The sequence below is a fragment of the Panthera pardus genome, unplaced genomic scaffold (assembly GCF_024362965.1).
Source record: "Panthera pardus isolate Hobbes unplaced genomic scaffold, ASM2436296v1 HiC_scaffold_24, whole genome shotgun sequence".
In the NCBI taxonomy this organism is placed as follows: Eukaryota; Metazoa; Chordata; class Mammalia; order Carnivora; family Felidae; genus Panthera; species Panthera pardus.
The window spans coordinates 138,724,565-138,752,103 of NW_026526810.1; the positions used below are offsets into that span (position 1 = coordinate 138,724,565).

The following is a 27,539-nucleotide window of genomic DNA, read 5'->3' on the forward strand; positions in this document are numbered from 1 at the left end:
ACCTTATATGGAGAAGGGGTCTGTGCAGATGAATTTAGTTAAGGTCACGAGATGGGGAGGCTCTCCTGGATTATTATCAAAGCCCTAAATGTCATCACAACATCCTTACAGGAGAGAGAGGACACCACCCCTCCAGCTCTGAGGACACAAGGAGGGGCCCTCAGCCAAGCGACGTGCAGGGTGTGGCCCTGGATGCTTCTGGATCCTTTTCTCTGGGTCGGACACCGCTTCCTGGGATCAGAGCACCCCTCTCAGGGCTGGGCTCCCCCTCTCAGGACTGGACACATTTCCACCACGCCCTTGGGGCAAAGCGAAGATCCAGAGAGTTGAGCTGACATCCTGGGGGCACTGAGGAAGCCATGTCCTTCCCAGCAGCAGGCAGGCATCTGTCACTGAGCCTGGCCTGGGCCCCTGCCCAGCTGGGGATGACGAAGAGCTCTGGGCCTGAACCACTGGCAGGCACGGGGCTTGTAACTGGTGCGGAGGGAGGTGCAGGAAAAAGTGTTTTGTCCGCCCTGGTGAAGCGACGAGAACCAGAGTGAGTGCTCCCCTAGACCAGGGGGCCCTGCATCACGTCCTGGAGCCTGTGCTCACGGAGCTGGCGACGCGGGCTGTGCTCCTGAGCACCTAGCCTGGCGAGGGCAAGGGGCCAGCACTCCCGGGGAGGCCAGAGTTGGGAAAGGACACGTGCATTTGGCAGAGGGGCCCTTCAAGGACTGCCTGAGGGAGGCTGGCACCAGACGGCACCCTCCCCAGCCCCCACATGAACACAGAGGCCAGGAGAGCAGATGCAAGTTGTGATGTGACCCAAGAGAGACAGGCCTCAGACGGTTTGTCGCACCGAGAAGGGAGCTGGGGCAGCAGCCACCCCCCCTCAGGCCAAGACCCAGTGCAGTCTGCTCTGCTGGGGAGGGGTCTGACTGGTCTCTGCCGAGGGCAGAGCAGCAGCGAGCCTAACCTTTGCCCCCTCAGCAGCCCCTGGTCACTGCCGGCTCTTTGGGAGGGCCCAGCTGCAGAATGTCCTCGAAGCCCCAGTCCGAGCTCCTGAACACAGCGGAACATGGACCACCAGGACGAAACCACAGGGGCGCCCAGGACCCCTGAGCGCAGGGACGCAGGATGCAGCCAAAGCCCCTAACCACCCTCCACCCCACAGGGCTGCGCACCGGCAGCCAGGGAGGCTGGGACCCTTGCAGGTCTGGGGCGAGCAGGCTTCCTGTGGGCGACCCGCGGACCAGGCACGGATGCGCGCTTTCTCCTCCCGACTACGTCCTGCCGCTTCTTGAGGACAGCACCACGGACACGGCTGTGCATGCGCGTGGAAGAGGGCGCGTGTGCCTGCTCCGTCACCAGACGTGTCCTTGCACACAAGAACACGTGTTTCACGGCGAGGAGGCTGCAGGAGAGGCTTCTGCGCCTGCAGGCTCATCTGTCCTCAGCACTTGGCCTGCTGACTTATTTCTCCACCGTTCCTGGGGATCAAAGCCCTGAAAATCCACAAATGGTTTCTAAAGTTCAGAGATGGAAGTTTCCAGAAATGCTTCCCCGACACCACCATGGCTCCAAGAGGTGAGAGTCCCAGGGGTGAGGGGGAGGAGCTGGGGAGGAGGAACATTCCAGAAGGGGCTCCCCAACTTTGTCCCCCTCACTCCCCCAAGACCACTCCTCAAAATTAGGAGGAGTATGGGCACCCTGGTCTCTGGGGCCCAGCACTGTGGCTGCTGTGGCTGGACATGGGCCAGGGACGGCCAGGGGCTCCCTCGTCAGGCTACTGCCCCACAGGAAAGCCCACCCCAACCCTGGGGCCTAGATGTCAGGCAGAGGGGCTACTCGGATGCCGGGAGAGCTGCCATCCCACGACGCTGTCTGCCGTGGCTCCAGAAGTGGCCTGGAGGACATGGGGGGAGAGGCCACTCTCCCAGACCCCGTGGTGGTCCCAGTGGGGAACCGATGGGCACTGGCCACCAGCCCAGGGTTCACGGACCAGGGTGGACCTCAAACTGCACCATCCACACGGCCCCTGAACACGTGCATCTGGCCAGCTGCCACCCAGCTCCGTCCCCTCCTTCTCATCCCAGCGACCTCTACCAGCAGGGAGCAGGGAGCAGGTGGATGTGTGGATGCCTGGGCCTCAGCACGCCCACCGCACAGTGGCGTAGTCATAACAGTAATAACAACAGCCCCGCGGGGCGGGTGCTGAGGACCACGTGAAGACGGGCACCAGGCTGCAGCCTGCAGCCACAGCGAGCACTCAGCCCACGACCACCTGCCCCGCCCCAGCATCCTTCATCTGCTGTACAAATGTGCGCCCCACCCCCGCAAAGCTGCCAGGCCTCCTGGGGCCACGGCCCTGCCCTCTCTGGCCCCAGGAGGGGACCTGGGACGCTGGAGGCTCGGTGGTCGGCTGAGGGCGTGTCCACACCCCTGCTCCCCCAGGTGACTGCTGCTCCTGTGGCTCGGGTGGGGCAGGCGCCAGGTGCGGGTGTGGACTCGCCCACTCAGGGTATCGCAGCAGCTCACGCTGGGGACGACCCAGCAGAATGCACTTGTTAGCACAGAATAGGCGTCACGTTTCCTTTCCTAGCAATGAAGCTTAGCCAGACGGCTCAGCAGGCGGACACCGCGGTGGGAGCCGTCCAGAGACCCGACATCCCCGGCCCGGATGGCTTCGTGGACGGGGCTTCAGACTTCCACAGACGTGGTCACTGCCACGCAGACCTGCTCCTGGACTCTGTAAGTGGATCATGCTCCAAAGAGCCCAAAAAGAGCAATGCGGGCCCGTTTTCATACTAACATGAAGGGCCCTCGAGGAGGGCAAATTCCGTCCAGCTCATTGAACTAAGACTTAAACCAGGATTAGGCCTCCCCTGGGCCTCCCTGCACCTGGGCCTCCCTGTACCTGGGCCTCCCTGTACCTGGGCCTCCCTGTACCTGGGCCTCCCCTGCACCTGGGCCTCCCTGTACCTGGGCCTCCCCTGCACCTGGGCCTCCCCACACCTGGGCCTCCCCTGCACCTGGGCCTCCCCGCACCTGGGCCTCCCCTGCACCTGGGCCTCCCCACACCTGCACTTCCTCACCTGCATGTGCCCCAGGTCCTGCCAGAACCAGGGGGAATTGAAACTGCATCCGAGGACAGCAGGTGCTCCGGGAGTGGCTGGTCACTGAGGCCCGTCACCGCAATGGCACAATCCCAGGTGGCTCTAGAGTAGATGGGTCCACAGGCAGATGGCAAAGGGAGACAGCCAGAGAGGGGCCGGTGAGGCAGAGCCAGACGCCCTCGTGGGTCTGAGCACAACTCAGACCCCGAGTGCAAGGCTCAGCGGCAACAGGACTGACCCCCGTCCGCTCCAGCCTCCCCGGGTGGGAACCATCTGTTGGCCCCAGGGTGCCCCTCACAACGCCCCATGGGCGGCCGCCCAGTGCCGTGTTCCGGCAAGGAGCCTCCCCCGGCTCCACCTCCGCCCTTGGATCAGCCCTGGGCATCCCAGGCTCCTCCCCCTCCAGCCCTGCAGCCTCCCTGGGAAGAAGGATTGGAGGCGAGTCTGTGTCACTGTGGTGGCTACTGCATTGGGAGTAGCTATGCAACCACAGTATTACAGCACCCATCCAAAACCCCGTCCCGGGGGGTCCCAGCTGTGGCCCTGCTCTCAGCGCAGCAGGGACGCCTTCCCCCGGATTTTGAATGGGGCCACATCACCATGCATATGGTGTCACCAGGACAGTGCAGCCTGTAACCCAAACCCACCCACAGCAGGCACAACGGAAGGAACAGGGCTTCCGTGACGCTGCGCCAGGACCCTGCCTGCTGACTCCATCAGACCCTGAAACCCACCAGCGGAAGCCACCCCAAACCTCAGCCAGACCTGCCTGACTGGGCAGGGACAGCACAGGGGTTGCCCTGGTGAGCGGGCCCTGCCCCACCCTATAGCCACTGGGCTACCCGGACACATCACCCCACACCCCACATCACCCCAACCCCACGTCACCCCACAGCACCTGTTCCCCAAGCAGACTGGGGGCCTGCCCCGTGGGACCCGGGAAGGTGGGCGGGACTCCCCCCTTCAGGGACGGCTGTTTGAACCTGATTTGGGAAATGTTTCTTCTGGGAGGATGGATAGACCCACGTGCCCCTCAACCAGTCTGGCTGGTCCATCCATCCCATGCTCTGTGGTCCCCTTGGCCTCGTCCAAACCTGGCCTCACCAGGAGGCCCCCAGCGACCCTGCAGACACGCTGCAGACACAGTATCCCCGAAGTGGACACTCTCCCCGTGGCCTGGGCCACAGATGTGGGCACACACCCCGAGAGTGTGTGAGACCCCGGGCCACCACCCACACCCCCTGTGCCCACGCCCGTGGAAGCTCAGTCTCCACCCGCCCCTGCAGCAGGTGTCCCTGGGGAGACAGGGCAGCCGGACCACGCCAGCTGCCCACCACGTGGGGCAGCTCTGGACACCTGTGCAGACACGCCCGGCTGGCCGCCTGGGGCTCTGGCAGGGAAGGGGCCCCTCCAGCACGCTCGGGGGCTTTTTGACGGGGAACTTTCTACTGTGTTACGACGGTACCTACTACGCCCACAGTGACAGACCCAGCAGCAAAAACCAGCCAGAGCGGCAGGGCCCTCCAGCCCGGCTCCTGAGGGCCAGAGCGGGACCCTAGGCCTCCTGAGCCACTGGCAGCCAGCTCGGCCTGTGGGCTTGTGTCCAGGTACAACATCCACCCGCAGCTGGGGGCTTCAAAGGGCTCTGAGGTGGCCGCACAATCCCCACTGGCAGAAACAAACCTGCTCTCAACACCACGGCGGAACCGAGCAGGAAGGACAGAGTCTACCCTGGGCAAACTCCCAGTGGGCAGGACCCCCAGAGACCCTTGCGGGGCTGACAGGAGTGGACACTAGAGCTAGGCCCACACTAGGCTGTGTAGGAGCTCACTGATGCCGGAGGCAGGACAAGGCTCTCAGGGAGTGGGGCACCTCACAGCCCGTGCCGTCCTCAGGGACATGGGTCCTGATCCTGGACGGGCCATCGGGGGGCTCCTGGGGCCTGTCCCCCAGGAGACGGGCGGTGCAGGCTCTGGTCATTGCCGGGAGGCTAGAAACCCACCCACAGTGAGTGCCCTCCAGGGAAAGCCCCTCCGAGCAGCCAGCCTAACCCAGCCCAGCCCAGGCCCTGCTAGGGGCCCAGAGCTGCGCTCCCCTCCGTACCCGCCAGGCTCCTGGGGAAGGACGCTGTCCAGGGCCTCATCCAGCTCCCAGCCACGCAGCCCCCTAGCTCCGGCCCTCTGCTGAACATCTTGGGCCTTCCTAAACACACTCTGCCCCTGCCCACGTCCAGGCTTCTGTTCCCAGCAGGGGCACCCCCACTGGGTGGACCTTCCTGGGAGACTGGCTGTAGGACAGCAGGGACTTTAACTGCGGGTGCGGGGTGGGGGGAGGTTGGGGTACGACTGCATCTACTGCATGACTTACAGCAGCGAAGCTCAGCCCGAATCTCCCAGATGGGCAGGCAAAGGCAAAGGGCAGTGGCGTTGGGGACTGTCCCCTCCACAGGGCCTGTCTGGAAGCCACTACCTTCCTCCCCCACTGCCCGCCCCATCCAGTGCCCCTCGGACCTGAGCCCCAGCCCCAGGTCCCTGCCAGCCCACCGCAGACTCCCACAAGCGGACAGCTCCTCACTGGCCAGCCCATGGCCCCCGATGCCGCTGTTCCCACCCTGGAGCAACTGTCTCGAGCCCCAGCAATGCAGCAGACCCACACCTCCCTCTCCAGCCTGCCCCAGTGCCTCCCAGTCCTGGCATCCACGAACAAGGAGTCCACAGTCCTTGCACCCACCTTTACCAGCCCAGGCGTTCTGGGCACGTCCTCTCCCATCCCAGCCCACCCAGGGCTGCAGACTGCGGCCTCCAGGCACCCACCGCGGCAACTGGCATGCGTCCTGGTCCCAGGGCAGACCCAAGCCTCCTCCACAGCCCTAATGGCCCCTGGGCTCTCCCCGTCCTGAGGAAGCTCCTCCCACCAGCCCCGCCTGCAGGGGCCAGGCCCTGGTTATTGTCATGGGGCATCACACAGTGTCTATAACTACGGGTGGTACCACAGTGATGCCCCTCATAGCAGCAACCAGGCCCAGCACCACCTGCTGCCTGGGGGCCCACCCTCTGACCCCAGGCCTGGCAGCTCACCCTTTTCAGTCTGAGGCATTCACCTCTAGCCTCTGGCCCTGGAGGGATGGGCCCCTCACGCTGGGGTCTGTGCTTCAGGGGGTCTCCGGGGCTGACTGATTCTAAATGAGGAGGCACATCCACAGCCAGAGGGGCTGTGCTGGGCCTGGGGAGGAGGAAACCACAGGCTTGGGTGCACACAGGGGCAGAGGGACCAGGCCTGTGAGTCACAGAGCCCAGGCCCAGCAGCCGCCCTGCCTTCACCAGGACACCGAGCACAGAGCCCCCAGGCTGGCACAGGTCACCCCACGTCCATCCGTCGGTCCTCCCCTCCACAGAGGCTCCATCAGCACCCCCTCCACAGGCCACAGGGACCAGTCCTAGACGCCCAGCTCCTCACCACGAACTATAGATGAGCCACGCCAGGGTCAGGACCCAGGGGGACCCAGGGCCCCTCGACCAAGCCCCAGCTCCCAGCCCAGCCCACACTCAACCTCCCCGGGGGACACCTGCCTCAGCATGTCCCTCGGAGGCAGGCTGAGGGGCCGTGGCCTTGGCCAGGACAGGCTGAGCAGCCGTGAGCAGGGCCCGCCTCTGGGCCCCAGGGACAGGCCATATTGTCTGAGCTTCTATCACTGTGGGTACTGGGGTACTACCTCCCACGGCAACACGGCCTATGCGCAAAACCAGCCTCCCTCCCTGGGCCCCACTGCTTCCTGCTAGGGGCTGGGCCCTGTCCCCTCATGCTGTCCCCCCAGTTATCACCAGAGGCTGCAGACCTCAAGCCAGTGCCGTCCCGAGGCAGGGCTGGGGCACTGTGGTCTGGGCACCAGGGTCCAGCGCAAGCACCCTGGGAGGAAAGGGTATGGACAGCACTGACCTCCAGAGCCGGCCCCTGTCCTTCCAGCCGCCCGGCCTCACTGCCTGGGAGGCCCCCCCTCCAAGAACAAGAGGATGGCGCCGGGTTTTTGCACACACAAGAGGCCCTCCTGCACCCTGGGCTCGGGCCTGGGCACGTGGCCGGGGGCCAGTCAGCTGGCAGGCCCTCTGCAGGGAGCCCTCCCCATGGCCCCCAGCCCTCACCTCCTCTCCCTGTTCCCTGAGCTCTCCCTTCTCTTCCCTCCACGTGCTGTGCTAAGACCCTTCCGGGGAGGGGAAGCCACAGAGGATGGGGAGCCGGGCTCCCCCACCATGATATCCAACAGCAATGTGACTCCTGCAGAGCGGATGCCAGACAGTGACTGGGGCGGGGGCAGCTCAGGCCCGGAACCTGACCAAGATCTGAGCTGACCCCCCTGCCGAGCGCTCTGTGAGCCCGGGGCCGAGCCCGGGGTGCTGGCCTGGCTCCCAAGTCCCGGCGCCCGTGACCCCGCACCTGCCAGGTGGAGGGCAGGTGTACAGGGCACTGCCAGTTGCAGAGGAGCGGCTGAGGCTGCTGCAGGGGGAGCTGGGCTGAGGTGCCACACCCCTCCCCCAGGGGGAACGAGACGGAGGGGAGATTCTGTACGGGACCCTCTCAAGGAGTCACAACCCCACAGTGGGTCAGGACAGACCCAAAAGCCCTTCCTTGAGCCCTCTGCCCCTCTGCCCTCAGGCATCCCGTTCCGGTTGACACTGACCAGCCAGCATGGCTGAGCAGCAGACCCCTCACAGACAGGACAGACCCAACATGCGCGGGGGCCCAGAGCCCAAGGAGCAGGAGGCCAGCCCACCAGACCCGGGCTCAGGCTGCAGCCCCGCTCCATGCAGGGTGGGCTGGGGGAGGCTGGCTTCTGCCTCAGAGCCCACCCACCCATATGGGGCTCAACCAGACACCAGACTGGGCTGAATGTGCCCCAGAATCCTCACTCACTGGAACTCCAGACTCCAGAGCTCAGGGGGAGTGTCCAGCATGGAGAAGCCCCCCCACCCCCCACCGTCCATCGGACAAGACCCAGGAGGGGACTGAGCCCCCAGCGTCCATCCATCAGACAAGACCCAGGAGGGGGCTGAGCCCCCAGCACCTGCCCATCAGACAAGACCCAGGAAGGGGCTGAGCCCCCAGCAGGCCAGGAGGTTTATGAGTCAGTCTGTGTCATGGTGGTATAGTGGAAGCTGGTCCCACAGTGACACCCTCCAGGCCGGAAACCCCTGCCCCCAAGTGGGTCCACCAGCAGAAGGACCTGCCTCCCGGACTGAGGTCTGCATCCTCCCACCCAGTTCAGGGGGTCAGTGACAGCCTGAGGAGGGTCCTGTTCCAGGAGACAGGCTGCCCAGTGCAGCCTCCCCACCTGGGGGTCCTTGGTGGATTTTGTGCAGGCCTGAGGCAGAGTGGGTAGTAACGGGTGGGCTCATGGTGCCTCAGGCCATTCATAAAACCCGCCCGCAGGCCTCGTCAGACAGAATACCTCCACCCAGCAGGCCATCCCTCCCTGTGGGGGCCTCACGGCCAAGGAGGAGCCTGGAGTATTCTGAGCAGCCCGGGGTCACTGTGTCCGGTGGGAACTAGCACTGAGACGTTGGCTGTGGCCAAAACTGTCCCCATGGGCTCTGGGGGCCCAGCCTGGAGCTAGCGGTCCGACAGGGGAGCCCCGCCCCCAGCCAGGAGGTGTCCGCGGGCTCCTGGGGTAACCGGATAGCCCCGGACGCCCCTCAGCCTCCCAGCTTCCGGGTTAGGACAGGAGGCTGGGCCGGGCGGGGGGCTGGGCCCTGTCCTCACCCTCCAGAGCAGACCTTCAAGGCCTGTGTCCCTCAGGGAGACACAAGCATCTGCTCCTGCCACTGCTGCCCTGGGCAGGGGTCAGCAGGCATGACCCCTCACGTCAGTCATCCAGGCGCCACTGCTGGACAGAGTCCAGCCAGGCCTCAGGCCCCTTTAGGAATGCCCGGCTGGTGGCCAGCACATGGGGTGCCCGTCAGCCACCAGCCGCCAAGCAGGCAGCACCAGGAAGACCACCCAGAGGGACCCGTGTGCCTCTTCTGCCCATCACCCCTGAGCCCAGTGCCCTCCCCGGTGGGGACGGTCATCCAGGCAGCATTCTCCCTGGGGCCCCCATGCTGCAGCCATTGGGTCCTCAAGAGCCCCTGTCCCATCACTGAGGACTCGGCCACACAGGGCAGCCAGGGTGCCCCAGCCCACAACAGGACTCCCAAAAGCCCGAGCCCACCATGTGGAGCAAGGAAGAGGAGCTCTGCCTTCACTGGGGCCCTCCACCGGCCTGCACCCACCCACCTGTCACCTGTGAGCCAGTCTCCAGAGGGCCTGGAGCCCCCAACTCAGAGGCCTCCCTTCCTGGGTGAAGGCTCATCCAGCCCAGGTCCCCACTGGCCAGCACCGGTCTTGGGGGCAGAGCCAGCCAGGCTCCAGGCACCCTGTTCCCGCGCAGCTCCCTGGGCTCAGCACCACATGTCCCAGGCAGGAAGCAGATAAGCTCCAGGGCAGCAAACCCCCTCCTGCCTTCCCTTCCTGTCCCACCCCATTCCTCCACACCCCTCCCCTCCCCTCCCTGCCTTCCCTGCACTCAGGCCTGGGAGGTTTTCAGGTACTTTACCTTAAAGCTGGGGTTTCCCTCCATGGATTTCCCTGCGGTTTCTCTCCTCTGGTCAACTCTATATTTCTTCCCTCACTCCCAGCACCACAATACTGCACTCACTCACTCCCTCACTCATCAGCCCAGGGAACTTAGCCAGGCCCTGGGGTGTGACACAGCAGGCACACGCGGCCCTGAGGGTATGCAGACGTTTGCACACGTACAGGTGACACTGAGAAGGGGAATCACAGGGTGTGGCTTGGAGTGTGCGGGTCAGTCAGGGCCCCTTCCTGGAGGACCAGGCACTCTAGCTGCAGGTGGAGAGGAGAAGCGTCCAGGACTTTGGCAACGGGGACCGAGGGGCTAGCAAGGATGCCCTCTGGGAAGACAGGGAGCCTCAGATGGGGGAGCCTGAGTCATTCAGGAACGAGCTGGAGCCCAAGACAGAGCTGGGCTGCACTTCAGGAGCCCTGGTCCCAGGCGGTGATGCAGCGGGCAAAGGGGACACAGGGACCCAGATGTGCAAGGTCCAGGCACAGAGGAACATGCCCTGGAGCCCCCAGCAGTATAGGACACCAACAAGTCGGTGCTCCCGTCCCCAGGCAGGGGACAAAAGCCCCACTTCTCCAGGTCCCTAAGGTCAGCACCCTCAAGCTTCAGTGCACACAGACCCCCTACCCCGGGAATCTTACTGATCTGCAGATCCAGATGCAACCATTCTGGGGAGGCTCCCAGGGAACCCCATACAGCCCTGGATGAGGACGCACTCCTGCCAGGGCGCACTGCTCGGCCAGCGGCCAGAAAGGAGGCCACACCATTCCCCACCTTCCAGAAGACGACGGTCCGCAGATCTCCCTCCCCAGCCCCACAAGACTGATTCCTGAGAAGGCCCTCACAGTGACCCCCACCTCCCAAACACTCTCCCCTCTGGTCCTCGAGCCCAGCAGCCTCAGGGTGACATGCACACTCACCCGCGGCCACCCTGCCCCCTCCTGGCCCACCTTCCTGGGGTTGTTGCTGCTTTTCCCTACTCTCACCTGCAGGGACCCCTCAGGACCCTCCAGCTCACCGGCATGGCACCCGTGACCTCGACCCACACCCGTCCCCACGACCCAGCAAGGTGAGCCCAACTCTCCACAGCCAGGCCTGGACACACAGGGGTCATGACCCCGATGCTCCCTGGCGCCATTTTGAATTGGTGGCCACATGCTGAAGGGGGCTGCAGGCTGCTGGGCTTAGCTCTTACAGGCCCTCACCACACAGTCTGCGTGGGGCAGGCCACCCCAGCACCCAGCTGATATCCACTTTCCCCTCAACTTCCCGGCACCTCCCAGTCTCTTCTGCAGCCCAGTGGCCACAGGACCCACAGAGGCCAGTGAGATGTACTTGGGAAGAAGGAGGCTTCCAGAGTATACTTTGCTGTTTGCTGCCTGCCTATCCTGGGATATAGATGCAAGGCCCAGAGGTGAGCAGCCCCTTTGCCCACCTACTAAAGATAGTGGGCCAAAAATATAGATGGAAACTTGGCCCCCGGTGGTGTTGACAGATTCCTCTGTTCTCACACAGGAGGATTAAGCTGGTGCAGTGGGGTTTCTATTTTACGCGTCCTGACTGATCCCCATGGAGGAGCTTCCCAGCCACCACCCCCACTGGGATTACGCTGTGGGTCCCATCCAGTCTCCCCAGTCTGAGGCTCCCTCCCTACCTGCTTGCCCAGCTGAGGTCCTCTCCTAATTTGATCAGAATAAGAGAAAAGCCTGCCCCCCCCCACCTGCCTGCATGTGTGTGGGTCCCCAAAGAGGCCGCCTTCACAGGCAGCCAACAAGGACACAGTCACACCAAACAAAAGACGGCACCATGTTGGGACAGGTAGCACATAGGTGCACACACACCTGTCACCATCACACAAAAACAAGAACGGATGTTTATTTGAACTTACAGGTTATATGGTGCTACTTTCTTTTCTGTTGCATGAATCTTGTTACTTAATCAAACAGGACTATTTGCAGTTAGGACTGACCGGTAGCAGGACCTTTACGTGGTATGCGTGGAAACACCTAACTCTATTTTTAAAATATATCTCCTGTCTTCTGACAGTGATTCATTCCAACTCCTTTCTTCAACTCTCTAGAGCGTTTTTCACATTTTGTAGGTTAGATGCATAAATGCAAGATTTTGTAAAAGGAGAATGCAACTACAGTAGGGCTAATTCATTTTTTAATTTTTTTTATTTCTTTTTGAGAAAGAGACAGAGTGTGAGCAGGGGAGGGGCAGAGAGAGAGGGAGACACAGACTCCGGAGCAGGCTCCAGGCTCCGAGCTGTCAAACCTAAGAACCGTGAGATCATGACCTGAGCCAAAGTCAGACAGTTAACAGACTGAGTCACCCAGACACCCCTACAATAGGGCTAATTAGACAGATGTTACCTACATTTAATAGCTGTAATGAGGATATGTCTCTGTCCCACAATGCAGTAGGATGTTCTCACTCTGTTTCCTTGTTCCAGCATACTCCTGTGCAGAGCCAGAGGCCTGGGGACATCCTGTGTCCTCTGTGCACATTTACAGATTTAAATAAAAATGCTTTAAAAGACTCAAAAAAAAAAAGAAGAAGAAGAAATGGTTTGAAAGCACGGAGACCATTTAAGTCAGAGAAATCAAAGTCGGGTCCCAGGTAAGTTGGGTTTGGTTAATGGTTCCGGGATGCCCAAGTCCGTGAGCTGCAGACAAGTGACCCCCGCCTTCCTCCCGCACATTCAGGCACGTTCCTGGCCTCTGAGGTGTCTGCAGTCTGGCCTCTCCTCCCTGGCCGGTGTCCTTTCGCTGCTCCCGCCCTCCCCCCAACTCCTAACCAAGGACCCGGGACGAGGGTCCTAGTCCTCCTGCATGCATCCCTCCACGTCCTCCGGTCCTCCGGCTCAAACACCATTTACACACTGATGGTCCTGGCCCTGGATGGACCAGATGCCCACATGCCACCTGGGCACTGGCAGCTCCCTGGAGCTTGCGGGTTCCTGCCCCACCGCCGCACACCCCCTGCTCCGTCTCCGTGGCCGCCCACACTCACGGCTGCTCTGTCTCACTCCCCATGTCTAATCCACCCCAAACCCTGTAGGCTCCACTGTGAAGCCCTACACACTCAGAGGACACCACACAGCCCACTGTGCATGGCCTGCTTGGGGCCCATGGCCCGCCTGTGCACCCCACGCCTCCCGGTGCACCCCACCGCCCTAGGTGGCAACAGCGGGCCTTCCAAGACCTTCTCTGGACCCTCCCCCACCCCATGCACCTGCTGGAAACCCTCCCAGAGCCCTCCCCTTCTCAGAGAAAACCCCACAGTCACTCACGAGGCCCACACTGGCTCTGAGGGGGGCCTTGTGTGTGGGGGGGGGGTCCCTCCACCCAGAAGCCTCCTCCCTGGAGTCAGTGTCACCCTGCGGGTCGTCTGCATGGAAACCTCAGAGGTCACACACCCCCAACGCCAGAGACCTGTGGAAGCCCGTCACCACACCTCACACATGCTCACACCTGGGGGTCCTGGGGGCTGCCGCTCACTGCAGTCCCACCAGTCCCGGCAGAAAGATGATAGGGAATCTTAAACCAACCAACATGATTCGAAACAGTGTTCGAACAGTGTTCCAGAACATTCTTAAACTTCTCAGGAAAAAAACAACCCAGAGCAGTCAATACAGTTACTGGGCTTAATAAAATACAGGAGATATTCAGCTTTAAGGCACTTCCTGAGTGCCCAGGAAGGCTCTACTTTGACCAAGGCCAGAACGACACGACCAGACTTCCCAGCAGGGGCTCCTTCTCTGCCCTGAGTACATGCCATACGTCTACTTCAGCGGCAAATAACCTGCAGGAAACATTGCAAACAGAAAGATAAGAGTAAGACCTCCCCACGTTCCCATAAGGTTGGAGACTGCAGCCTTGCATGCACTGGAAACAGGACATGAGTCGGTGACTTTCTGGAATGTTCTTCGTTCATGAAGATCTGTAGCTCTTCATGTGAGAATCCCCCACACTAAAGGTTGCTTCTGGAGCAAGTGTGGGTCTCAGCAGCGGCTTCACTTGCGCTCTGGTAAAACTCTTCTTTCTTTTAGAAATTCTAAAAGGCAGGAGGGGCGCCTGGGTGGCTCAGGTAGTTAAGTGTCCAACTTTGGCTCAGGTCATGATCTTGAGGTTCATGAGTTTGAGCCCCGCGTCAGACTCTGTGCTGACAGCTCGGAGCCTGGAGCCTGCTTTGGATTCTGTGTCTCCCTCTCTCTCTGCCCCTCCCCTGCTCATGCTCTGTCTCTCTCTGTCTCAAGAGTAAACATTAGAAATTCTAAAAGATTTGTTCATTTTGCAATTGACAACTTCAAAATAAGCAAACGGAGATCAGATCATTGACAAGAGGAGAATGAATCTGACCTGATTTCTCAAAAGAAAATGAAAGCTTATTTATGCCCATAAAACTCTGTTGGAGAGAAAATATGACTCAAGAATTTTATGACCCAAAACACGGGCATTCAAATATATTTTCCATGTGCGTGAACTTGGAGGACTAACCCCTTCAATTCTTCCTTACAGAGTAAATCCATATGTAAGACACTAATATTTAATTATAAAAAGTATAATGTTTTCGAGTCTATGTTATACAAGCTGAATAATGAAAATCTTCATATCAATGTACACACATATACAACCAACATTCAATCTAGATAATACAGACTGTTGGAAATAAAATTATTTATTTGAATAAAGACCAACTTTATCCAACCAATAGATAGTTGGAAGGTTTCATGCAAAAGACATACCCATTTTAAGTAAAAGAGCCTGTTGGGGGCGGGGGGGCGGGCGGGGCGTGTGCATGTGCGGGAGCCATGAACACGGTACAACGAGCGTACAGTCGTCACTAACTGTCAGGCAGAAGGAGCTGTGATGCCAACAGAGGAGCATAAGTGAAATACTGAAAATATTGTTTAATTAGCCAACCCCAAAGGCAGCAGTAAAGGGTGGAGAGAGGCACGAATGCGGCCAGGCCACCAGCGGGCGGGCAGGCGGGGAGCTGGGGGAGCACAGGTCCCCCTGGGGATGTTCGGGGGGGGGGGGGGGGCTGCACCTGCCAGGGCGGGGGTGGGGCCCGGAGCTGGTTGGACCGGAGGCCGGAGAGCCGGGCCAGGTACTGGATACAGGTCCCCTCTGGGGACGCAGGGCGGAGTGGAGAAGGAGGGGAAGCAGCTTGAGTCCCAGGAGCTCCTGGGCGTGGTAGAGGCTCGCAGTTCCCACCGCCTGTGGCTTCCTCCTTCCGGGACCCCCCTCCCCCCTCCCCCCTCCCCCCTCCCCCCCACACACAGCACTTGCCCCTCAGCTTCCCAGAATCGGCGGAGACACACATGTAGAATCGTGGCGAGGAGAACGTCCATTTTTGGTGACCCTAGGGAGACTGAGGTAACGCGAATGCACAGGACGCAGGGAGGAGCCACGAGCCGCTGACACCTGCAGAGCCCACGTGACGGAGGCCACAGGACAGCCGAGAAGGCCCGGCGTTCTGCCCACGAACACCTCTCCCTGGTCCCAGCGCCTCGTGTGCCACGACCCGCGGGGGGCGGGGACCGCGGTCCGCAGGGCCCCTCGGTGCCCAGCGCGGGTCACCCCAGCCGCCCGCCCACCCCGTCCCCGTCCCCCGTCCCCGGGCCGCGGAGCTCCCGAGGCTGCCCCGCCCCGGCGTCCGCCCCGTCCTCCCTCCGACGAGACGCTACAAAAAGAGCGCGTCCAGGGGGGCACTTCGGGAGACGACGAGAGCGAGTGTGAACTGGGAGAACAGCAGCGAGCCGCACCGGCACCGGAGGAGGAGTCCCCAGGGAAACCGGGCCACAGAAGGACACGTCCACGCGATCATCCGTCACCAGTGGAGAGTAATGAACGGAGCAGCGGGACTTGTGACGGAAAACACAACGCCCGGGACGGCCGTCAGACACACGCACGGCCCGGCCTCGGGGACGAAGGCCTGCACGATGGGTCCCTCGTCTCAGGCGCGCGAGGCTCCCTGTCGGCCGCAGATTGTGCCTGTGCCAGGATGGAGCGTATGAATTCCATTTTAAAATACATCTTCCCTCCTCTTCTTTCGTTAGCGTTGGAAAGAATCGACTTGGGCAGGATTCAAAAAGACGAACTCCTCAGAAAGGGGAGACACAGGCTCCTCCATTTCTGACCCCACGATCAGCGCCAGGCAGCCGTGAGCAGCACGACAGGTCACAGGGGAAGGCGGGAGCCTGTCTGTCCTTCCAAAATGAGGCCACTGAAGACGTGGCAGCAAGCTAAGTGTCCACCTCGGGCGGACACATAGAGAAGACATGGTGTCCACACAGTGGACTGTGTCACTCAGCCACACAAAGGGAATCCTGCTGTCGGCCCACACGGGTGGGCCTCAAGGGCATTATGCAGAGTGACACGAGCCACAGAAAGACGCTGTGTGATCTCACTTACGTACAGAAACTTAAAAAGCCGAACTCCTCGAAACAGAGGGTCAAAAGATGGCAACCAAGGGCTGGAGGTGGGGGAGTAGGGGAGACGTGGTTTGGGGTGTAAACTTACAACTAGCAGATGAACCAGTTCTGGAGGTCCGATGCACAGCCTAGGGAGTGCAGTCAGCGATACTGTATCGTAAACTTCCAACTTGCTGAGAGACCACATCCTAATTATTCCCAACACAAAAAAGAAATGATAATTATGTGACCCCCATGGGGTGTTAGCTCTGCCATAACAATCATACGCGGATACCTTAAACTTACATGTTATATGTCAATTATGTCTCAGTTTTAGAACTAAAGTGCCTTATCAACAACAAGAAAAAGTAACACTACTGAAAAACAGTTTGAACATTCAAGAATCCAGTGAATAGGTTTCTGTAACCCCCACATGGCAAAATTGCTCGTGAAAAGACATCAGCCACCAATAGATGCACGGAGAAGCTGGGGCCACAAAACCCGTGGAAAATACTAATGTGGTTAAAACATGAGGCTGAGACCCAAGTGGCTGGGGAGACCGAACAGAGAGGAGATGGGTTCTGTCCCGACAAAGCAGAAATTTCCCCACCAGCAAAAGTGCCAGGTCAGGGCAGGTGACAGCCGCTGCTGCAGGCGGAAAGCTAGGTGCCCAAGGACGTCAATGAGGTGGACCCAGGTGGGAGGGGTGGAGGCAGAGCCAGGTACACCGTTTAGTAAGAGAGCAGAGGTCCGAGGAGGACCCTGTGACCAGAGGCGGGAAGGAAGTGGGCATGACAAGGAGCCAGGACTTTCACACCTCGCGGAGCGGAGGCCACACATTGCGAGACGTTGTCACAACAGAGCAACCACTGCATACTCAAAGAGCAGAGAAGGGCAGCTTGAAATGGAAAACTTCTTTTGGGAATTGAAAAGCAGGAATCATGACATGAACGGCTAGGATAGGATGGACACCAACATGTCTGTCCTCTCAGCAAGTGTGAGTGGTCTCACTGTGTCCACTGAGGGGAAGCACTTGTGGACAAGATGACAAACAAAACAAACAGCTCGTGAGCACCACACAGAAAAGGAGAAGCAGAAACATTTGAGCCAAGGCAGCCGTTTTCTTGTGACGAGATTTCAGTCTCCAATTCTACCAGACATTTAAAGAGGAGTGAATACCCATTCCTCTCAAACTGTTCCATAAAATTCAAGAGAAAGAAAAACTTCCAAATTCATTCTATCATGTCAGCATTACCCTAATAATAAAATGAAATAAAGACACCACCAAAAAAGAGAACCACAGGCCAACATCTCTAGTGAACATGGATGCAAAAATCCTCACAAAATACTAGCAAACCAAATCCAACAGTATGTTTAAAAAATCATGCACCAAACCCTCAACGATCTGGCTAAAGAAAAGGAATGCCTACAAGCACGTTTGGATAAAAAATCTGAGAACATTGCATCCCTTGGAGAGAGTTTGGCAATGAAAGAAAAGACCATTTCAGGCATGAAGAATATCATTGCTGAGATGGAACAGGCATCAAGACAGTCTACTGAAGCCCTAATTATGTGTGAACAAGACATTTCCAGAATGCGTCGGCAATTGGATGAAACAAATGATGAGCTGGCTCAGATTGCCAGGGAAAGAGATATCTTGGCTCATGAGAATGATACTGTCCAAGAACAATTTTCTAAAGCCAAACAAGAAAACCAGGTATACTTGTTCCTAGAATCTTTCTTCTCCAAGAAAAATTTTTGTTTTATTCTGATTCTCAGTCCTCATTTTATTTTGTAGAAGACCTCAGGCTTTGGAATCAGCCATTTTTTTTTTTTTTTTGCCTTTACTCTGCAGATTATGCCTCATATTTTATAAATGAAATTCTCAAACATGAAGTATTAAAGGAGAGAGTGGTGATATAATAGATTTGTATTAAATCTTAGGAAGTACTTCCTTACTGAAGGATAAATATTTGAACAAATCAACAAAGGAAGAGAAAAACCTTCAGAAACTTTTAAGAAAGGGGTAGATTTATTTGGTGGACTATTATTCTCTTTAAGGATGAATATATTTTGGTCCTCCTTAGCACTGTGATTCTACTTGGGAAATTTTCTTTTATAATTATTCTCTTTCTAAGACAATGTATTTCAGTTTATCCACTCTTTTCATTTCTAATATCAGTATTTTAATTTGAACATTAAAAAACTCTATTTGGAAGCTTTTTTCCCCTCTTAAAATGATTCAGTCTAAATGACTCCCCCACTTGCTGTCACTCTCAGTGTGTTTAGTCTGCATCATAGAAGTCTGTATTTTTAATTGTTAAATATTTTTAACTTACATAATGAACTTTTTAATGTAAGTGGGATAAAACCACACACTACTTTATATCATGGTTTTTCCTACATGATAAGGCCTGGAGTATTTAAGACTCATGAGTTTCAATACCCTGCTTGGCTGTGTGATCATACCATTAAACTTTCCTGAGTCTCAGTTTATATATGTAAAAATGGAGAGGAAATGAGAACATGCCTAGAAAGTACTCATCGGAGTGTCTAGCACAATCACTGGACAAATATCTTGTTGCTGTTACTTGCTTACTGTGACATCATAAGCACTCCCTTGCTTCGTTAAAACTTCATAAACATTTTTTATAATCAGAATAAATTGGTGTTAAAACAAAAAAAAAAAAACAACCATGCACCATGTTTAAGTGGGATTTATTCCCAGAATGCAATGGTGGTTTAATATTCACAAATCAATCAACGTGATACATCATATTAATAAGAGAAAGGATAAGAACCATATGGTCCTCTCAACAGATGCAGAAAAAGCATTTGACAAAGTACAGCATCCATTCTTGATAAAAACCCTCAACAAAGTAGGGACCGAGGGAACATACCTCAACATCATAAAGGCCATATATGAAAATTCTACAGCTAATGTCATCCTCAATCGGGAAAAACAGAGCTTTTCCTCTATGGCCAGGAACAATACAGAAATGCCCACTCTCATCATTACTATTTAACATAGTGTGGGAATCTTTACCCTCAGCAATCAGACAACTAAAAGAAATAAAGGGCATTCAAATTGGCAAGGAAGAAGCCAAACTTTCATGATTTGCAGACAATATGATGCTCTATGTAGAAAACCCAAAAGACTCCACCAAAAAATTGCTAGAATTAATACATGAATTCAGCAAAGTTGCAGAATATAAAATCAACATACAAAAATCTGTTGCATTTCTATACAGCAATAATGAAACAACAGAAAGAAAAATTAAGGAATCAATACCATTTACAATTGCACCAAAAACAATAAGATACCTAGGAACAAACCTAACCAAAGAGTTAAAAGATCTGTAGGCTGAAAACTATAAAACACTGATGAAAGAAATTAAAGATAACACAAAGAAATGGAAAGACTTTCCATGCTCATGGATCGAAAGAACATGTTAAAATGTCAATACTATCCAAAGCAATCTACACATTCAATGCATCCCAATCAAAATTGCACCAGCATTCTTCTCAAAACTAGAACAAACAATCCTAAAATTTGTATGGAACCACAAAAGACCCCAAATAACCAAAGTAATACTGAAGAAGAAAACCAAAGCAGGATGCATCACAATCCCAGACTTTAGCCTCTATTACAAAGCTGTAATCATCAAGACAGTATGTTATTGGCACAAAAACAGAAACATGGAATAGAATAGAGACCAATGGAATAGAATAGAGACTCCAGAATTGGGCCCACAAATGTATGGCCAACTAATCTTTGACAAAGCAGGAAAGAATATCCAATGGAAAAAAGACAGTCTCTTTAACAAATGGTGCTGGGAGAACTGGAGAGCAACATGCAAAAGAATGAAACTAGACCACTTTCTTACACCATACACAAAAGTAAACTCAAAATGGATGAAGGACCTGAATGTGAGTCAGGAAACCATCAAAACCCTAGGGGAGAAAGCAGGAAAAAACCTCTTTGACCTCAGCCATAGCAATTTCTTATTCCAAAAGCAAGGAAATTAAAAGCAAAAATGAACTATTGAGATCTCATCAAGATAAAAAAGCCTTTGTGCTGCAAAGGAAACAATCAACAAAACTAAAAGGCAACCAATGGAATGGGAAAAGATACTTGCAAATGACATATAGGATAAAAGGTTAGTATCCAAAATTTATAAAGAACTCACCAAACTCCACACCCGAAAAGCAAATAATCCAGTGAAGAAATGGGCAGAAGACATGAATAGACACTTCTCCAGAGAAGACTTCCAGATGGCCAACAGACACATGAAAAGATGTTGAACATCACTCCTCATCAGGGAAATACAAATCAAAACCACACTAAGATACCACCTCACACCGGTCAGAGTGGCTAAAATAAACAAATCAGGAGACTATAGATGCTGGAGAAGATGTGGAGAAATGGGAACCCTGTTGCACTGTTGGTGGGAATGCAAACTGGTGCAGCCGCTCTGGAAAACAGTGTGGAGGTTCCTCAAAAATTAAAAATAGACCTACCCTATGACCCAGCAATAGCACTGCTAGGAATTTACCCAAGGGATACAGGAGTGCTGATGCATAGGTGCACATGTACCCCAATGTTTATAGCAGCACTTTCAACAATAGCCAAATTATGGAAAAAGCCTAAATGTCCATCAATTGACAAATAGATAAATAAGATGTGGTTTATATATACAATGGAATAGTAGTTGGCAATGAGAAAGAATGAAATATGGCCATTTGCATCACCGTGGATGGAACTGGAGAGTGTTATGCTAAGTGAAATAAGTCAGGCAGAGAAAGACAGATACCATATGTTTTCACTCATATGTGAATCTTGAGAAACTTAACAGAAGACCATGGGGGAGGGGAAGGGGAAAAGAAAGTTACAGAGAGATTGGGAGGAAAATCATAAGAGAGTTTTAAATGCTGAGAACAGACTGAGGGTGAATGTGGGGTGGGGGAGAGGGTAAAGTGAGTGATAGGCATTGAAGGGGGGCACTTGTTGGGATGAGCACTGGGTGTTGTATGGAAACCAATTTGACAATAAATTATATTAAAAGAAAGCATCAGCATTCTTCACAGAGCTAGAACAAATAATTCTAAAATATGTATGGAACAACAAAAGATGGCAAATATTCACAGCAATCTTGAAAAAGAAAAGACAAGCTGGAAACACTACGATTCCAAACTTCAAGCTGCATTACAAAGCTGTAAGCATCAAGATGGTGTGGTGCTGGCACAAAAACAGACAGTTAGGTCAATGGAACAGAATACAAAGCCCAGAAATGGATCCACAGCTAGATGGTCAACAAATCTTCAACAAAGCAAGAAAGAATATCCAATAGGAAAAAGACAGTCCCTTCAACAAATGGTGTTGGGAATACTGGACAGCAACACGCAGAAGATTGAAACTGGACCACTTTCTTACAGCATACACAAAAATAAACTCAAAATGGATGAAAGACTTAAATGTAATACAGAAAAACATCAAAATCCTACAAGAGAAAACAGGCAGCAACATCTTTGACCTTGATCACAGTGACTTCTTACTAGACATGTCTCCAGAGGCAAGGGAAACAAAAGCAAAAATGAACTCTTGGGACCTCATCAAGATAAAAAGCTTCTTCACAGTGAAGGAAATGATCAACAAAACTAAAAGACAACTGACAGAATGGGAGAAGATATTTGAAAATGACATATCTCATAAAGGGTTAGTATCAAAAATCTATAAAGAACTTAACCTCAACACCCAAAAAAAACAAATAATCCAATATAAAAATGGGGAGAACACATGAACAGACATTTCTCCAAAGAAGACCTACAGGTAGCCAACAGACACATGAAAAGATGCTCAACATCAGTCGTCATCATGGAAATACAAATTAAAACCACGATGAGGTACCACCTCACCTCACACCTGTCAGAATGGCTAAAATTAACAACTCAGGAAACAGCAAGTGTTTTCGAGGATGTGGAGAAACAGGAACCTTCTTCCACTGTTAGTGGGAATGCAAACCGGTGCAGCCACTCTGGAGAACAGTATGGACATTCCTCAAAACGTTAAAAATAGAACTACCCTATGATCCAGGAATTGCACTACTGGGTATTTACCCACAGGATACAAAAATACTAATTTAAAGGGGCACATGCACCCCAATGTTTATAGCAGCACTATCAACAATAACCAAATTATGGAAAGAGCTCAAATGTCCACCAACTGATGAACAGATAAAGATGTGGTATATGTATACAATGGATACTACTCAGTGATGAAAAAGAATGGAGCCTTGCCATTTGCAAGGATGTGGATGGAGCTAGAATGAATTATACTAAGCTAAATAAGTCAATCAAAGAAAGACAAATATCATATGATTTCACTCATATATGAATTTAAGAAACAAAACATAGGAACAAAGAAAAAGAGACAAGCCAAAAAACAGACTCTTAGGGCCCTTTGGTGGCTCTGTCACTTGAGCATCCGACTCTTGATTTTGACTCAGGTCAAGATCCCAGTGTCCTGGGATCAAGCCCCACATCCATGCACAGCATGGAGCCTGCTTGGGATTCTCTCTCTCTCTCTCTCTCTCTCTCTCTCTCTCACTCTCTCTCCCCCCACTTCTGCCTCTCCCCCTAACCTCTCTCCCTAAAAGTAAAAAAAAAAAAACACTCTTAACCATAAAGAGCAAAGTGATGGTTACAGAAGGGCAGGGGAGGGGGCAGGTGAGATAGGAATGCACTCATCGTGATGAAATAAAGTAAAATAAAACGACTTTTAAATTTTATGGAGGCAAATATTTCAGCCTCCATGTCATAGCTTATGACTCTCCTTAGATCTTCTCTCTGTGAGTTCCTGTCACCAAGGGCCTCTTATGCATCACTACCTCTTAATCCCACAAGACTCTCGTAAGCAAGATGCTATTACCCGTGTTTCTGCATATGAGGGATCTTAAGCCTCAGAGCGTTCAAGAGTCTTTCCAAGGAAAATTACGGTAAATGTGGAGCAGGATGTAGCTGCACCTCTGCACACTCTTGCCTCTTCCCTACTCCAAGAAAACCAGCTGGTCTACCCACTGCAGGGGCCTTAGGGAGCCACCAACAGGAAAGCAACTCACCACACAGGAGCCAACTCTGGTGGGTCAGTGGCTGTGGTGGCGGCCCCTCATTGTCTTCATGCTCTGGTAACTGAGGGAGCCGTGATTCCTGGTTCTGTCCACCCAGACCCTTTATCCAAAGAGCATCCACTTTCTCTAATACAGTTTAGGTGCCAAGCCTTGACCAATGGCCATTGGGAGCGCCCCAAGAATTCCGAGGCTACTTGGCTCTTCCCATTCACTCACTCCTCGCTGGGAGCCTTTGATGACAGGAGTCTGTGGGGACAGTGGCGAAGGGGTGAGAGCCTCTGAGGCCAAGTCAGGACAGCCCACAAGAGAAAAGCTTGAACACTGCCTCAAAAGTGCATACAGCTGGAACCCCCGCCCCCGCCCCGCGAGAGCATGCCAGCAATGGCGAGGGAACGGCAAGGGGGACATCGTGCTGCAGACACCCCTCAGTGCCGTTGGCTGAGGATTGAGCTTGGCCTGATTTGCTTCAGCCCAGCCTTCAGGAAAAGAAGGGGAGAAGGAGATGTCATGATTTCTGAGGTTCTGTGAATGTCCAGGTCATTGCAGGGACTGACCAGAGGGACAGGCTTGTCCCACTCCAGGGGGAAGGGTACTGCCCTGAGTACCCGAGCCCTGGAGCTACTGCTTCCATCACTAACAACCCTTTGTGGCCGCCCTCCCCGTCCTTGTGGCAGCTCCCATGCCAGCCAGAGAGCAGGTTGAAATGAGGTGTCCATCCAGCAGTATGGGCTCTTGGACCCCAGCGAAAAGAGAACCAACACTCCTAGGTCCGGGGGACAAGACCATGATGGAGGCCCCAGATGGACACAAGGATGTGGTCTGGACAAGGAGATTCAGGGGAAGCTGGGGCTTCCTTTCTTGAACAAAAAGCCAGACTGGCAATGAGAGTGCATTTGCTCCTGGCCGTCCCTCCTGCTTCAGGAGCCAGTGTCGGCAGCAGCCCCTCTCCCACCACGAAGGAGCAGCCAGACATCCACAGGGCTCCCGACCACCACCCCATAGCCTCGGCAGCTGGGCAGACTCCTGTCCTGACTCCTCACTCACTGAGAAGACTGATGCTGTGGATCCTTTGTCCCGTGCACTGAACGTGCTCTGTCCTGTGGCACGCGGACCCCCTGGCCCACCCCTTCCCTCAGGAACGGGAGGAACATATGGGCCTTCTCTGGGCTTTGTTAACTCCCCACTGCATCTTGTGGGCTATAGGGATGAAGTGGGGAGCGTGCCAGCAGCTGCTGGATCCTCACTCTTTCTTTGACCGTAGCATTTTGTGTTTCCACCCATTTTGTTTGTTTGTTTGTTTGTTTGTTTGTTTGTAAGCTCTTGCCTTCTTTCTGGTTTTTACTCTTTTTTTTTTTGCTCATCATAGGTTATTTGAGGAGGGAAATTCAGTTTCTCGTTCCTTTCTATTCCCTTTGGTGGCTTCTCACAACTGTTGGTTTAGCAGCAGCAGCAGCAGCCATTTGCTCTTGTGTTGCTTCTGGCCTAAGAAGTGAAGCAAGAAGGACTTTCCTGTCATGTTTCTCATGCATAAAGACCTTCCTTCTGGGGGAAAGTGCTCAGGAGTCAGTTCCCTGACGGCCTCTGCCATCAAGGCAAATCTCAGACACAAAGCCTCTCCCTGTGCACATTAGGAATGTTTTCAACTACTTGCATTCTGGCCATCTGGTCTACCACAGTGTCCGATCCTGGGGGAATGCGACCCTAGAGTGTGATTAGCCCACCAAGGCCTGGAAGGACCTCAAGGCCCCATCTAGCCACTCCTAGCTCACTGGCTGTTTTCAGAAGCACTTGCATGGACATGCCATGACTAACAGGGGAGCTGAGTGACAGGGTGCCCTCCCCTCCCATCCCAGGGGTTCAGCCTTCAGCTCCACTAGAGTCTTGCTCGTAGCAGCCGAGCCAGGAGACACCTTCTCAGTCTCCATTCTGGAAGCGGTAGGGCCCCTGGAGGCTGCAGCTATGGGCAGAGCCTGGAAGACTGAGCAGATAGCCCCATTCTGGACACCCCATTACACCGATCCAGACACCATGCCCGGCACTCACTGGGGCACCCACCTGTGACACCCATGTCCTTTCCCCGACATGTGCTTGTGGTGGAGAGAGGGGCAAGGGCAGGCTCCCGGAACTGGGCTGTGGGATGCTGCAGAAGGAGCCCAGCCTGGGCATGACCACAGCCAGCAGCATGGTTTGCAGGCTCAGGACCCACCACAGCTGCCCCGACCCAAACTCCACATGGATTGCCAGGAAAAACCAGGGATGACAGGTCAGAGATCTTTCTAGAAGGCTCAAAGAGCTCTGCCAAGGTCAGCTCCTACCCTGCCCAGGGGCCCGATAGGACACACTGGTCTACAAGAGCTGAACTGGGTCCTCTGCAGGCCAGACAATGCCTGCAGCCTGGCTGGCTCTCTACTGTGGGGGAGGGCCAGCAGGGCATGAAGGGCACCTTCCCTGCCCCAGCCAGGAACGGAAGGCCCTAGAAAGCCAGAGCAGGTGCTTCCTCAAGGGCCAGAAGCAGACCTTGCCCTTTGGTCCCTAAAAGGAGACAGGAGGCCCCAGAGCCAAGACCACAGCACAAAGAGCCTCCATAAAGGGGCTGGGGCTGCAGGAAGCCCGGTCTGCAGGCCAGGAGCCACCCCCATGGCCTGTGGAGGGCAGGCACTGGAGGCTGGGCATGAGGGTGGGGAGAAGGCACAGGCCATGCCCCACTCCTCAGTCTTCCCTGGCCCCCGGGTCCCCAGGGCTGGCCAGTTCTCAGGCTACAGAGTCCCTGTTCCTGCTCCACTCTCCCCGCCTCACCCCTGCCTCTCCTCCCGCGCCTGCTTCCTCCACAGACACCTCCAGGCCACTGAGCCTATCCGCCTTCACACAGGGCATCCCCGCAGCACTCCCCAGGCTCACCCTCATTGCCCCAGACCCGGACACTGTCCACATGCTGCGGTCCAGCTGTTTCTGGAGAGGTCCTGAACCCCAGCATCACAGCGGGGTCTCCCCGGCACCTCACACCTGAGGCCAACATCACCACCTGCACCATTGCTGTGCCTACACCTCCAGCATTGCCCCCATTTCCCAAAGACCAGGCCAGTGACCTGGAGCCCCAGCCTTGGTCCTGCTTCTTGGGAGCCCCACCTCAGACACGCCTGTGGTCCCTGCCCTCTGCCTCCCACAGCCCCACGGCCTTCCTACTCCTGGTGGCCCCAGCCCAGCCCACATCCATACTCCATGCCATACTAGACAGAACTTTCCAGAGAAAGACCCTCAGCTTCTTCAAAGGGCACATAGGCCATCTTGAGTCCATCTACAACCAAGCCACCTGCCACTCTTCTCCAGGCCCACAGCCCAGCCTGGATCAGGGCTCTGGCTGTCCCTGTGCCTGGAGTTATGCACCCAAACCCACAGGCACACAGACACATGTGCTTCTAGCATGCCCTTCCCTCACCCGCTCGGCCACAAGCCTCGGGGTCTCATCATCCCTCCCAGTCCTTGGTTGTCTCCCTTTCTGTCTCCCCCCGCCCTGTCACACACACCTGCCACACTCACAGCTGGCCCGTGGGAGCCTGTGAGTCCCAGCACTCAGCCCCAGGTCTGATGGGTGGGAACACAGACATCTCTCCCCGGGGGCATGAAGGGCTTGGTGTGGCCCTGGCCTCCTGGGAGTCCTGGTCCACAGAAGACATGAGTGGGCAGAGTTAAGGACATAGATGCTGCTGCCTCTACCTGTGTGAGCTGAGGAGGGGCAGTATCACAGACTGAGACTCTGGCCCCATGGGGCCCACCTCTCTGGTCAGCCATGAGCCTGGGGTGGGGGGGGGCCCACGGGCTGCCACTGGGGATGTTCTCAGACAACACAGCTCAAATGCAGGTGGCCCATGGACCCAGCCTTGGATCTGCTCTTATTTCTGAAAGAAAGAAGGAAAATGCGTGGGGGAGGCCTTCAATATTTTGATCATTGTGTGCTCGTGACTCAGGAATGATGGCAGATGGAGGTCCGGGTCTCCTGTGTGCCCTGTGGCCCACCACCAAGCTTCCCCTCGCCTGCCTTACAGCCCGTGGGGTTTTGGCTAAGCCAGGAACCATAATGCTAACCAGGGCCACCGTGACCGACAGCTCTACAGAAACCCAGTGCCAGAGCACTCCCAGGGCGGCCAGCTGCTCATTCTCTGGGGCTCACTGCAGGGCCGGGGGCGGGAGTCGCTGGGCAGCCCAACGAAGCCGGGGGAGGGGAGGGAGTGGTGTTGAGCTGGTCACAGAAGGCCAGGGGATTTCCCAAGTGGTCATGA

General features: G+C 55.3%; 1 long non-coding RNA gene and 1 gene segment (V, D, J or C); one reads left to right on the top strand and one right to left on the bottom strand.

The window, feature by feature from the left end:
• Positions 1 to 19: 19 nt before the first annotated feature.
• LOC128773083 (uncharacterized) lies at positions 20 to 3,532 on the bottom strand. Its single transcript, XR_008417390.1, has 2 exons — positions 3,078 to 3,532; positions 20 to 515 (listed from the first exon to the last, which is right to left on the bottom strand). It is a non-coding gene; the product is annotated as an uncharacterized LOC128773083 (long non-coding RNA).
• Positions 3,533 to 9,301: 5,769 nt separating this feature from the next.
• The window catches only part of LOC109261643 (Ig mu chain C region membrane-bound form-like), a 32,101-nt gene continuing 13,863 nt past the window's right edge, over positions 9,302 to 27,539 (top strand). Inside the window, 4 exon segments of the C gene segment in view lie at positions 9,302 to 9,374; positions 10,707 to 10,783; positions 15,229 to 15,733; positions 26,206 to 26,339. Of these exon segments, the coding sequence occupies positions 9,302 to 9,374; positions 10,707 to 10,783; positions 15,229 to 15,733; positions 26,206 to 26,339 (789 nt within the window).